This window comes from Schistocerca nitens, chromosome 1, assembly GCF_023898315.1.
Source record: "Schistocerca nitens isolate TAMUIC-IGC-003100 chromosome 1, iqSchNite1.1, whole genome shotgun sequence".
In the NCBI taxonomy this organism is placed as follows: domain Eukaryota; kingdom Metazoa; phylum Arthropoda; class Insecta; order Orthoptera; family Acrididae; genus Schistocerca; species Schistocerca nitens.
Genome location: NC_064614.1, coordinates 821,437,093 through 821,450,598, shown reverse-complemented (window position 1 = coordinate 821,450,598; position 13,506 = coordinate 821,437,093). Strand labels below are relative to the sequence as shown.

General features: G+C 43.1%; 1 protein-coding gene across 3 annotated transcripts in view; it reads left to right on the top strand.

The window, feature by feature from the left end:
- The window catches only part of LOC126262665 (GATA-binding factor C-like), a 675,775-nt gene that overhangs the window by 286,664 nt on the left and 375,605 nt on the right, over nt 1–13,506 (top strand). For all 3 annotated transcript variants that reach the window (XM_049959453.1, XM_049959441.1, XM_049959447.1), the window contains one exon: nt 10,886–11,031. In XM_049959453.1, the coding sequence (XP_049815410.1) occupies nt 10,886–11,031 (146 nt within the window). The remainder of the gene's footprint in view (nt 1–10,885; nt 11,032–13,506) is intronic.

The following is a 13,506-nucleotide window of genomic DNA, read 5'->3' as shown; positions in this document are numbered from 1 at the left end:
AGAATATTCTTAAGCTCCAGTAGAGACGATCGATATGACGTTATTAGTCCAACAGCAAGCACAGGGGTACACAAAAAGTCATTCTGGTCGGATGTAAGAGAGCTCATGAAAGCCCTGACGAGATCAGGGTAAATAAAAAAAATTCTTGTCACGCTACATTAAAGAATGCTATCAATTGAGGCGTGAAAGTGGTGAGAGACGAGGCTAATGAAGGGATCGTCGAAATTAAGCACCAACACGAGCATTATTTTCAGCTATTGCATGTTTTATAATGATTAAATTCAAAGCCAAGGATTTAAAAAAAGAATAGTTTCCTTAAAAGACAGTTCTTTGTAGCGGTGCAGATGGGACGTCTTGTTACAGACATGTGGTTCATTCGAAATGATAACAAATACCTTGATCGAACTAAATCTTCGTTTAATTTGTAGGCCTCACTGTCTTCCCTTGACATAATATTCTGGAACAGCGGTTGAAAAACTATGTAGACATTTAGATAGAGGTTTTTGGTGGTTTGGTTTCAGTAAATCACTAAAGACAAATCCCAAAATCACTATTTCCGACATATCATAGAGATTTAACAGCAGCTTTGATACTTAAAATTTATCCCGTATTTTGCCGTCTCGGCTGCATTTTTTGTTGTTGTTGTTCTAATTTCGATGAAAGTTCATCCTCTTCAGGTCTGTATAGTCACGTATTTGTATGTGTTTATTCTATATGGACACGACGGGCTACTTACGGAAGTACATAGATTGGAAGATGTTCAACTCTCATCGAAACTAGTCATACAGAAAAAGTGCAACCGAGTCTGAAAAAGAAATAATAAAATTTAAATGACGAGATTGTTCCCTGAAAAGGACACGGTTGGTTTCCCTCACTATCCTTCCCTACTCCAAGTTTGTGCTGTCTGTAATGACCTCGTCGTCGACAGATGTTAATTCCTTCCTTCCACCTTCTTTTCCGGGAGCAAAACGGAAAAAACTACAATACTGCGTACAAAAAGAACCAACTGACTAATTCGCCGAGTGACTATGCGGAATTACATAATGATTTATTGGTTGGGCTAACTGACACAGTTAACTCAGGTCTTCGTTTTCTAGCTCTCTGTTGGCCCTCTAGTGACGTTTCTCGCTTGCCGCCCCTTCCCATCGCCCAGGACTACAACTCAGCTTCTCCGGTGACCAGCTCATCCCGAGCTGGTCTCTTCCTCATTAGCATAACCAGTAACTTAATTAAGGAATATGCATTCAAACGGCCGTCTAGTCGACCGCATCCTGATGTTATGATACAAATGCGCGCAATGTTAACAAGCCGGGGCGCCGAGTGGCGCGCCACCGCACCGCCCGACGCCAGTTGGCTACGCACCGCGCGGTGGATTGAGCGTCGCGTGTAGGGCTGTGAATGAGCCGGGAGTGCGGGTTTTTGTGGCGGCCTGGTGCGCGCGTTTGTCGCGTCACGACAAGTAAGTCCGCGGCAGGGCGGGGACGATGAGTCAGGCTCAAGGCGGCGCTTTTTGTGCCGTTTGCTGGGTGTTTGTTCCATTTGAGATTCCGGTGGCGCCGCGCCTCAAGAATGCGGCCACTTGACCAGACCGGCCAGGAATTGTCTGTGACACGCCGGGGCGGCTGCCTCAGTGCGCAGACGATGACGTCTCTGCGGGGAATTACCACTCAATTCGCTGTCGAGTGCCAACTTTTAACCACAGCAACGGCGAGATGCTTTGTTTTCTTATAGATCTTTCATTTCATTTTTTTTCTCGATTAATCTTCTTGACGTACAAGAGACCAGAATTGTGATCTTTACCCTAGGACGGTGATAAGACAGGCTATGATGGACACATTAAAACACTTTGCCAAACCAGCACTGCTAGCAAGCTTTACGTAAAGGCGTACTCGGCAGCACGGTGAAAGATCGATTGTAGAGACAAGTCCTCGGTTGCGGCTAGGCCAGTTTTCTCTGCAGTATCTTCTGCTCAAGGAGTGCTGGTCCAGCAGTGTACGGAGGACACATTCTGTGAAATGTGTTAAGTAAGATAGAAGTACTGCAGAATTGTAGATTTCAAGGTAGATAGTAAGTCTTGCCTGAATGGCTCGGTGCGCAAGGTAACTGCACTCGAAAACCAGCAGTATGAGTTCGACTAGCGGACCAACACATAGTTTTAATCTCCCTGCAAGTTAAGAGGAAAACGCGCACATTCCACAGCAGAGTTAGTCATTCTGAAAGGTCGTTTTATTTAGTCTTCGCGTACTAGATAGTGGTTTTTGCCAAAAACTAATTATTATAATTATTGTAATTATTATTATGTGCTTGACTTGGACCTTTTTCAGACAAACTAAATAATTCCTCAAAGCTTATTTACCATTTTTCCGGTTTACTTTAAATAAAGTCACGTCTTACTCGATCCTTTAAATTAATTTTTTTTCACTTCATCTCATTATATCCCGATGCCGACGGAGCACTAATTTTGTTACTCCGAACCCAGAAAAACAGATATTCGTATATAAATATGTCATTGCTGAAAATCATTAATCGCAAGGAAAGTAAAACAACGAAAAAAGGCACAAAGAAAACTATCCTAATGACAGAAAGAGGTGGCTTCACTAACAACGTCTCACATACAGGTGAAATTTCGTACACACTTTACCATTATAAAATTTGGCACCAATTTCACATTTTAACTTAATAATCTTCGTTTTCTGAATGTGAAGCACAAGATTTCCCTTGTCCTTATGACTATAAATAGATGCTTTGTTGATCCATTGTGGATAACTACGGGGCAGCGGGCGGTCAGATATTTACCAAAAAAAAAAAAAAATCGCTAAACAGCTGTATGTTTTCCTAAGGTGGTGTTTTATTTAGACGACCAGTTTCAGCATCTTATTAATGCCATCTTCAGGCCCCTATGCACTCAAAGTGCAGAGAATCATATACATCGATGTATGTATAACTGGAGTCATCAATAACTGGATTCCGTGAATTCTTTGTGGAGAGTATACTTCGAAGACTTGACAACAACTGTTGTCAAATCTTCCATGTACACACTCCACAAAAAAAGAAAAAATATCCTTTATGTTGTACATAGCTAAATCCCATCGTATTACAGATATGGTGCAATCTAGTGCGCTGGCTCGTTACTGGTACGGTTCGTCTCCTTGTCTCAAAGCCTGAACTTTAATCTGTATGATCAGGTAAAGCAGTTGCATTAGCACGAGAACGATGAACCACCCGCCGGCTTCGTATTTCTTGATGCACCCACTTCATGACACATTCGTAATATAGGCTGTTCCAGTTATCTTGACGATCGCGAACAACTTTTTATCTAAGAAAAAAGAAATGAAGCAAATGTTGTATAGTACTAATGGTAAGTCAACCAGCATGGTTAACTTTTTTGTAATTTTGTCCATTTCGGAGATGTGAACAGCAGTCCGTCTTTTTAAATAGCACCGTGTCTTTTTCTATTCCATTCAGTCACCGTCTTCATAGACGAATAACATTTGTACCTAGTCTTCGTTGCTGTACATTGTGCTCACGTGTATCTTCAACTGAAGACGAATGACTGAATGACCGGTGTGCATTTTCCTAACGGTTACATTTGTTTACTGTCAACTACAGTAAGTGGACAGGATGCGTAGCCCCAGTTACAGTAGAGTCCAAGTCAGTTTTACGCTAAGTTTTTAGTAAACATTACGTTACGTGCAAGGTACATTGTAATACGGTGTTTCTGTGCAGCTCGTGAGGAGAGAAAGTAAAAGAACTATTGGGCGCTGCTTAAGAAAAGCTAGTCTTCATACCGAATAAAATTACAAGAAAGGCAGTTATGATAGTTAGTAAAGGTTGCTTTCTACATATGTATTTTCTTTTTCGATCAAAAATTGTTTCGGCATGTCGAGATCGAACTCCCTGTATGTCATGGAGGTTTCTGCGTGATATTATACAGTAATCCAGTCAGTCATCGTTATGGATTACGTGCCGAACTGATTGAAATAACGTAACGAGATACTGTGACGGACAAACATTAACTTGTCGACGGCAATTGCTACAGAAGCCAAATTACCACTGTCACAACACAAATAGTACAAAAGCCTTCTGGTGCAGCCTAGCAGACACGTATGACGCGACTGCACTTCGTTATTTTTTTCCCGTGCGCAGATACGGAAGCTCTTTGTTTTGGGAAAACAACCGCCGAGTAATAGTGTAGAAAAACAGGGGGGTGGAGGGGGGGGGGGGGGCGGGAGAACGCGCTGACAAGAATCGCCACACACAGCTAACTACTGCTAGCAGTTAACGGCGGGTGCCCCGCGCAGATGCGCACACATGCGCACACATGGCCGCTCGCGTGCACATATTTTTAATTCCACGTTATTAACTCGGAACTGCACTTTTTGTCACCGCAACGCTTTTCCCCGCTCGTCCTTCCCGCCCTCCCCCCCCCCTCCCGCTGACATTTTGCGTCCTCCCTCTAGTGTTTTTTGTACTTTCATCCCATTCTTCTTCCCCTTCTCCATTCGCTCCGACTCCTCTCCCATTTTGCTCACGCGCTTTGTCCTAGTGCGGCCCTGTATGCGAACCTGCATCATGTTTGTGTATGTTTTATCCTATAGATGATTCATCTGTTTGATTAATGCAGAGTTTTTAGCGTCAAATGGGCCAGTTCTCTAAGGCGTCTGAAACAGCCAACAGACAGCCCATTACGACACAGTTGAGGGACAATGGAGGAGAGACTTACCCGGGTCTTTATTTTGGCCCGCTTTCACTCTGGTACTAATAGTTTTAGTCAATACCGTATCAGAATTTTGGAATCAACAAGTATTTTACAAAAACAGTGGCGCTACACCGTATTATTCTTAACCTATATCTTGGTCCTCAACAATAATTTTACAAATTCCAATACTGTAATGGTTAGCTCTCCACTACAGCGGTGACTCCATTTGTTGTCCAGAACCTATCGTAGCCATAACTAAGGTAACAGCCAAATCATAACTACGTAGCTTGATTAATAGGCAGTAGACAGAATGTTGGTTTAAGATCCAAACACAGAAGTATGACAAGCTAATGATGCCGAAGCCGTGTTTGAAGAGAAGTTCTGTTATTCTGAGCTCGAACAGAAAACAGATTAAAGTCATAGTACGAGTAATGACTAGCCATGGGCGCTTTGAGAAACCCCACACACGTTGGACATAAAGAAACCCCTACATGTAGACTATGTGGCTAGAGGGCCGAAACCTCACCACATACAATCTTGCAATGCGAAGCGTTGGAGGCCAAAGGACACTGAATATTAAGGTCGTTCATTAATGAAGAAATCGTGTCTTATAAAGAACTAGAAGGGGTCTTCTACTAGTCTGCAAGGGTACCGGCTGGAAGGAAAGAAGATTATGTTTAACGTCCCGTCAACATCGTGGTCAGTGGAGACGCACCACAGAGTCGGATGATGTCAAGGATGGGAAGGAAATCGTCCGTGCTGCTTCAAAAGAATCATTCTCGCATTTGCCTGCAGTGATTTAGAGAAATTACAGGAAACCTAAATCTGGATGGCCGGACGCGAGTTTGAAACGTCGTCTTCCCAAATGCCAACCCTGTGTGCTAACCACTGCGCCACCTCGCCGGGTGATTACCGGCTGGCTTTATTATAATCGCAGGCAGACATACTGCACAATAAACTCAGTTTTGGTGCGGGCAAGGTTGGACTAAAACCACTGTTATTTTGTCTCTCTGCGCAAATCACTCACTCAGTCAGATTTAACGGTTAAAGCACTAGACTCGTATTTGAAAGAAACATAGTTCAAATCCCAATCCATCCATTTAAAATTAGGTTTTCCATATTTGCTCTAAATCACATCTGGCGATAGGTAGGATGGCTCCATTAACAAGGTTTCTGCTGACTTCTACATGCGTGCTCGTCCAGTTAAGGTAGTCGTGGTGAATGTATGGGGTGGGGAAAAACAACGTAGCAATAAAATCAAACCAGGGTCGTTGAACGACCGCTATAAAACAGCCAAAAACTACAGTCGCAGACAGTACCTGTTACGCTAAAGAGCTCAGGCTGCTGATGAAGTTGGCTGAAAGTAGTGGTTTCAGTTAAACAGTCGAAGCTAGATAAACTTCAAATTCCTCTCCGTAGTTGGTTGCGTTAGATGCGACATTTTTGTCATATTTACTGGGCAAAGCTTAATAAATTTTTCTGCTAAATCAACAACACTAAAAGTACCGTAATGCTATTAATTTGTGAAGATGACGAACTTTACTGCAGAAAGAGTACTGCAGTAAGATAACCGATATGTGACACTGTAAGATGGAATGTTATTAATAATGATATCTGAAGGCCACAGGCAATACACAAACGAAATGGGAGAACCAATAGTGTAACGAGTACAGCAGCAGCGTAGTCGGACAAAACCGCACTGTTTGACACATCCAAACATGTTCGCTTGTCGGAGAAACTGCCGTAAGATCCTCGCTGGTTGGTTGCCGCTCTATGACCGTTGTTGTAAGTTCTCGTTCATACTTCACGTCCTTTGGGTATTATTATGTTCAGTGTTAGAACTGATTGGTGTTTCACTCGGTAAGTCTGCTATCGTCATGAGACAAATGTTACTATTTCATTACGTAATTTGGCGGACGGTTTAGCTGATAAGGGCGAATGAACAGCTAGAAAGCCGTGTGCGGGGATAATTTTTCTCCTCGACAAGCAACGAGTCGGTAAGATGAAGCTCGTTTGTTTGAGACGCCGATGTGATCATTTATAGGAATGAGATGATTTTTCTCCACATTTTGTAACAATTTCTCTCCCAATAGAGAAGAGGAAATGGCATAATTGCTGGAAATACTTGCCCTAACACAACTCGGTTTTCTCGTCAAGCCTCCACATGAGAATACGTGAACACGTGGTTGCGCCTTGGACGTATGCATCGTGCAACGCCGTTCCTTTTTGGTCGCGTCTGCACTTGTTCGATGCAGATGAAAGCAGTAAAAGCGTCATTTGGAGAACATCTCTCTTCATTTGTTACACAACATTTCTGGAATTTATGTAATCTACAATTTTTATAGAGTCAGTTCTGTAAAACAGCGACTACCTGAACGCTGGTGAAGTTATATCATGAAGCCCGAGAACTTACTTCATTGTTTCGGTTGTGTTGGACTGCCACAAGCCCGTCTGAAAAGGAAATTATCTAATTCCGAAATCAATCATGAGAGTTAAATATCACCAACAAAACAACTGAACGTGTTATGTAGTAACAGTATGTTAATAAACCACAACCGAAGGCCCCTAATATTCCATCTATGACGATGAATCACACAAAAACTTACCATTTCGCTTGAAACTTTTGTTACCTTTTCCGTCAGGACTGTAACGCCTTTGTCCTAATCATCGTTAATAAATTTAATGACAGTAATAGCAGACCGTCGCAGATGCCCTGGAAGTCAGTTTACGGCGATCATTTTCCGTGTTCGGATCGCGAGATAACAGCTCGCACTGCTGTGAACTGAAATCTGTCAACACGTACTCACGTGACCCAGTAGTTACTACGTTTTTGTCGAGTAACGCGATGCGAAATATCGTTTTTTTTTTCTTTTTTTACGTCGAGGACCGATCCGTCGCAAAATGGAAGCTAAAATGAGTTTCATTTGCAACATTTAGTTACGCCTTCCAACTACTTCTTTACATAGTCGCCACTCCGACTTAGGCATTTGTCGTAACGCGGTACCAACTTCCCGGTACCCTCGTCATAGAGGGCTGCCGCCTGTGCTTTCAGCCAGTTCTCTACGGTGGTGTGCAGCTCGTTGTATGTCAGCATTTCACGTGGCAAAGAGATGAAAATGAGAGGGACGCAATTCCGGACTGCATGGTGGGTGATCAAACACTTCCCATCGAAAGCGCTGTAGGAGCATCTTTGTTGCAGTTGCTTTGTGGGGCCGAGTACTCTAATAAATAAGGACTATGCCCGACGACAATATTCCTCGTCTCTTGTTGTAAATTGCCCTTCGTAGACGTTGAAGAGCCACGCTGTATTGCGCTGCAGTAATGGTCGTGCCACGTCCCCTGCATTCCACCAATTCCATTGGTTTATTAGGGGAATGAGATTGCCCTTTGTTTCTTCATTTTCTAAATGAACCCATGTCTCGTCACCTGCGGCAGCTACGTTAAAAAACTCTTCTCCTTCATTATGGTAGCGATGGAGAAACGCTAAGACGGCGACCATTAGGTGTGTTTCGTGATCATAACACTGCATCTTGGGAACCTATCTCGCACAGAATTTGCGGTAATGAGGTCTTTCACTCACGATGTCATAGACAGCTGACCTTGAAATATCGGGAAAGAAATGATTCAACACAGAAATTGAGAACCAACAATTTTCTCGATCCGCCTGATTCACCCACTGAACAAGATCATCGGTTAACACACGCTTTCTTTCGTGACGGCCTGCATCATGAACATCTGTACGTCCTGCTTCAAAGTTCCGGCTCAGTTGCTGCACCTTGCTGTCAGTCGTGAAAGCTTCACCATACACATTACCCACTCGTCCATGAATTTCGGCTGCATTTGACCAGTCACCATAACGAAATTTAACGACAGAACGCAATTCAGCCTTGGCGCGGGACTATTTTGCTCTAGGCATGTTTATGTGCTCACTGCGCGCTCAGGGCTGACAATTGTGACATGACGCCATCGTTGTGCATACTTCAGACACTGCACCACACATCTGCGTAAAGCTTCGTCGTATTTTCGCAACAAATCGAACCTTGAAAAAATAATAGCTCTCGTAGAAGCGAAGAGTTGTTGTGACTGTTTCCATTTATTTTTTATTACAAATGGTTTTTTATTCCTTACCTTGGTTGTGTCTGTGTTGTAATGTGAACCTGAAAAATGCAAGTGATGTGCTTACTTAAACGCTATTCCATGGAAAGAGTCGCTAGGTTCATCAGCAGCTGTGTAACTGGTTAGCAATTATCTTTTACCAAGAATAATTGCAAACCTGTAACTGCAAGTTAAATAAGCTATCCTTCGAAATTCTGTATTTTACAGTGCAATAAACAGTGCTAAAATGCGTTACGTCACAGTACGTGTCTTGCAATTCCAATACACGAAACTAACGGATTAAGAATTCTGCTTAAAATGACAAGCTGAACTTTGAAAGAACAACTGCTCAAAATGCTTCCATTAAAATGCCCTGTAAATCTACGCAAACAAAGTGACTAAATAAAATTCCAAACATTAAATGATATTCATCCGAATGTATCAGTCCGCTGTAGGAGTAAGAATGTCTGCATAAGAAATGCAATCTGAAACGAACTTCACCTAAACTGACTCTGAAGATAATTTCGAAAAGCAACGTTTGACTGTGAATGATCTCACTCTGTCTCAACTATGACGTTAAACTGGCCGTAAAAAATACTGATGACTTATCTTGTGGCAATGAAAATTCGGTACTGCTCGGAAGTGGGAAATATTGAAATACAGCTCCGCAGCTAAAGAGAAACCTTCCCGACTGCAACGTAAGGAGGAGCAGCTGCACCATGCACGCTTGACTTTGAATGACTGCATTCCACTCAGTGCAATGTGGCAAACAAAATTCTCGTGAGGAGACGCTGATAGAAACTGACTTTGCTGAAAGATATAGAAGAGACTAGGATTCAAAAATTATATTGCGAACTGTGGAACTCATTCATTAATTATTATAAGAATCTTTACAAAATTCATTTCCATTTTAATACAATTACTACTAGTGAAGGGGTAGGCTTGAGGTGAAAGTACAGGGTGGAGCAAATAAAAGTGGCCCGGTGAACAGAGTTCCAGGGTATAAAGAAACAAAACAGAGCACTGAAAATACAGTACTTACCGGACTATAGGAGATGTTGAAAATAACCATAAATCATGTCTTCGCAGTTGTGGGCCCTGGTCTGCAAGTTGCTGAAGGCGGATCGAAGCTGGAGTGCTGGAATTGCTGCGGTATCATCCGAAATGTTCTGCTGTAGTTCTTGAAGACTATGAGGGCTGTTGCGATACACCTTAGACTTGAAGGCTCTCCACACAAGGTAATCGCACACAGTCAGATCAGATGATCGTGGTGGCCAACTAGGGTCGGGACCAGAGTCACCTCTGCCGGCCAGCTGTTCGGGCAGTTGCTCCATCCTGTTGGAAGTAATTGCAGGTCTTTTCCTCAACCGTAATGCTGCCACAATTTCACGTCCAGTTGTACCAAGTCGTCCGGGCCATTTCTATTTGCGTCACCCTGCATAGCTCTGAGAGCAAGCCAAGAAAGCAGATAATTTTGCTTAACCTCGTCTCGACAGTCGAACTAACTGAGCCGAACCAATAAAGCAAAGCATGCTAAAAGTTTGCCAATTTCAAACTCGTGATAAATTACGCACCAGCAACATGCGACGACAATATTATCTGAATAATTCCACACTTTTCAAACCAGTATTTACGAAATCGTGTTTCCAAAAGGCAACATCTCTGCGTCTCTGCATTCTGCTAGTTATTTCCAGACCGCTCAGCAGCGTGACCAACATCCGACTCCGTCCCTTACTTCTTACTCAGTGCTACATTGGCGACGACAATATTACTTACAACCAAAGATAGCATTGCTTGTAGTCAGAACCTCTGCGGTGTAACATAATGTCTACTGAAGACTTCTATTTGAAAAATATCAAGTGTACAAATCTGATGTATGACACATTAAACAGAAACGAAACTCACATCACTTTCATCGAACACAAAAAAAGCTACAAATCTTACACTGTAACCAGAGTGGCATTGTTGTATTGAGCGCACACTGTTGTCTGTTGTCTGGTGACTGTTTCATATTGAGAAGAGGTGCTGCAGTGCCTGCATATTGTCTGGTGTGTCACGTTTGGAATGAAGCTGTTTGCTCTTTGTTTGCAGAGGGCCGCGAGTGCGTCAACTGCGGAGCGACGTCGACCCCGCTGTGGCGGCGCGACGGCACGGGCCACTACCTGTGCAACGCCTGCGGCCTCTACTACAAGATGAACGGCCAGAACCGACCGCTCATCAAGCCCAAGAGGAGACTGGTGAGTACCATAGTACATAGCCGGCCCTCGCTTCCTCCAGCGCAGCTCTCTCCGCGCCTACCTGTGGTCCCGCCACCACCGCAGCAGCTGACAACTATGCACGCAGGTCAAAAATTACTCAGCCACAGGAGACGGCACTCCAATACCGTGCAACACCATTTCTTGCCTTGACAATTCCCAAAATTCGCTGAGGGAGTTGTCTTCAGGCATTGTCGTGCCCAGAGAGAGAGAGGAAGAGGGCACTAGCGGATGACGCAATCGATGAGAGACGATAACGTGGGCAGCTTACATACTAAAACGTGATCCCTGGAATATAGAACTCGGTACAGTTGTCAAGGAAGCTCAGGGTAAATGAAAGTCATAATAATGTCATAACTGGGGAAGTCTATTGCCGGCGACTGCTGACTGACGGCCTCCTCTACCTGGGTGGTTCCTATCATGAACTGTGATCTCGCAGCATTTCCAGTCAGCTACCCGCAAATCTGCGCCTATCTCCTTCGTGATGGCACTATGCCTATATCTTTAACTAATAAGTTCGCAGCCTGACGACTAGTGTCACAGGTGCAGCGTCAAAGACGACTGCCATACTGTCCTCTAACCCTTTCAGACCTGAAATTTTTCTTGAGAAAAGAAAACTTTTCTTTACGTTGTAATGCTCTAAGATGATTTTATGATAATTTCAGATGCAAAATATCTACAAAAAATATACTTTTTACTTTTGGCTTCCTTTTATGCACTAAAATAAATAATTTTGAAGTATACACTGTTGTAATAAATAAACTGATAATTCAATAATTACCACACGTTGTAATAATAATAATAATAATAAAATTTATAAGTTGGAATACAACTAACCAACCATTTCTGTCTATTCTGGCAAACACAAGCTACTGTGAACTGCTATATTGACTAGTTGATATTTTTATAGTGAAGCCCAACAGTTGGCAGCAATTCTACACAACAAAAAGATTGAATGTCTATAAATGTGTACATGAGATTTCCACTGGGGAAAAATATGTCTGTGCCAACTAAGAAACAGTAAAATTTAATGTAAATAATTGTAGTTAGTGGGTCTGAGAAGTCTAACTTGGTGGGGGGTACCATGACAGAAATGACAGAGATAGAGGAGGTTGTTACTCAGCAGTGCCGGCAGTAGACTTCTCCAGTTATGAGGTTATTATGACTTTCATTTACCCTGGGCTTCTTTGAGAACTGCACCGAGTTCTATATACCTAGTATCACTTTTCAGTACGTAGGCGAGACGCAATTGGAATTCTGCAAACTGCACACGGTACCGCCTCTCATCGATTGCGTCATGTGCCGCCCACCTTTGGTGTTGTTTGGTCCACGGAAGACTCGCTGTTTTAGGTACTGCAAATGTCCATGCTGCCCTTTGCAGTGTTCGCTCGAAACCTGGTGGGAATGGACCTGCATTTGACGACGGCAGCAATTTTTATTGGGATTAAGCTCGATTGTCGTTGACAACGTCTAACGCTAGTGTCGATCTCAGTAGATCAGGATCCTTTAACGACTACTGTTCTTACGCCATGTTATATGTTTGGAAGTGGTACATCTTTCTTTTCAGACACATTGGGCAGACCAAGTTGATACACCAACGAATCGGGCAACTTAAATGATTCAAGGTGTGCTAATGGGTACGTCCAAACACGATAAACCCTTTCTGCCATTGGGTCACATACCCACTTCGAACAACGTTACTGCGTTCTTTTCGTACCATCGAGAGGCATATATACTCTGCACTAGTGAAGAGGGTTACATCAGCGACTGGTACCAGCTCTAGGCCAGCGCTCCAAAGCGACCAGTAAGTTCTTTCAAGGGCTAATGATCTATCGGGTAAAGCTATCGTTTTTAATCAGAGCGCGTCAAAACGGTTTCAGTTTGGGAGTGATTTATGTTAGACCCAGACTGATGAAGACTTGACTGATATCGTGTCGTTTTTTACTTTGTGTGACCTAGAGTTCTTTATATAGCAAAATTCTTCTAGACGGTTGATCGCCACAAACTGGAAAACTGGATCAGTATTTCAGCAGCTGTTAAAATACGCTTTTATCAAGGTATGTCATAAACTAGTTGGTGCCGAAAGAGCTCTGTAGTAAGGCTGTTCGCAAACCGGATTTTTGTTTCAGTTAGACTGCCACAAATACACAGCAGTGCTTTACTAGATATCGTACTATTGGAGACTTTTCGCCCTTGCTTTCCTCTAACTTTTCACCACACGTACGGTTTACAGTTTAACTTATTTTCCCCAGATCTTACCATATTTTGACAAGGACACTGTAAAGCAGCGTGAATCTCGATGCTAACCATAAGCTTCCAATGTCTTTGCTACCAGCAGGAACCACGATACGAAAAGCCAGCCCTTGCAAAAATACCTTATTAGGCTCGGCCGTAAACACTGCATTTCTAACCAAGCAACGCCGACTGGGCCACCACTCGACACTGTGGTAGCAGAAC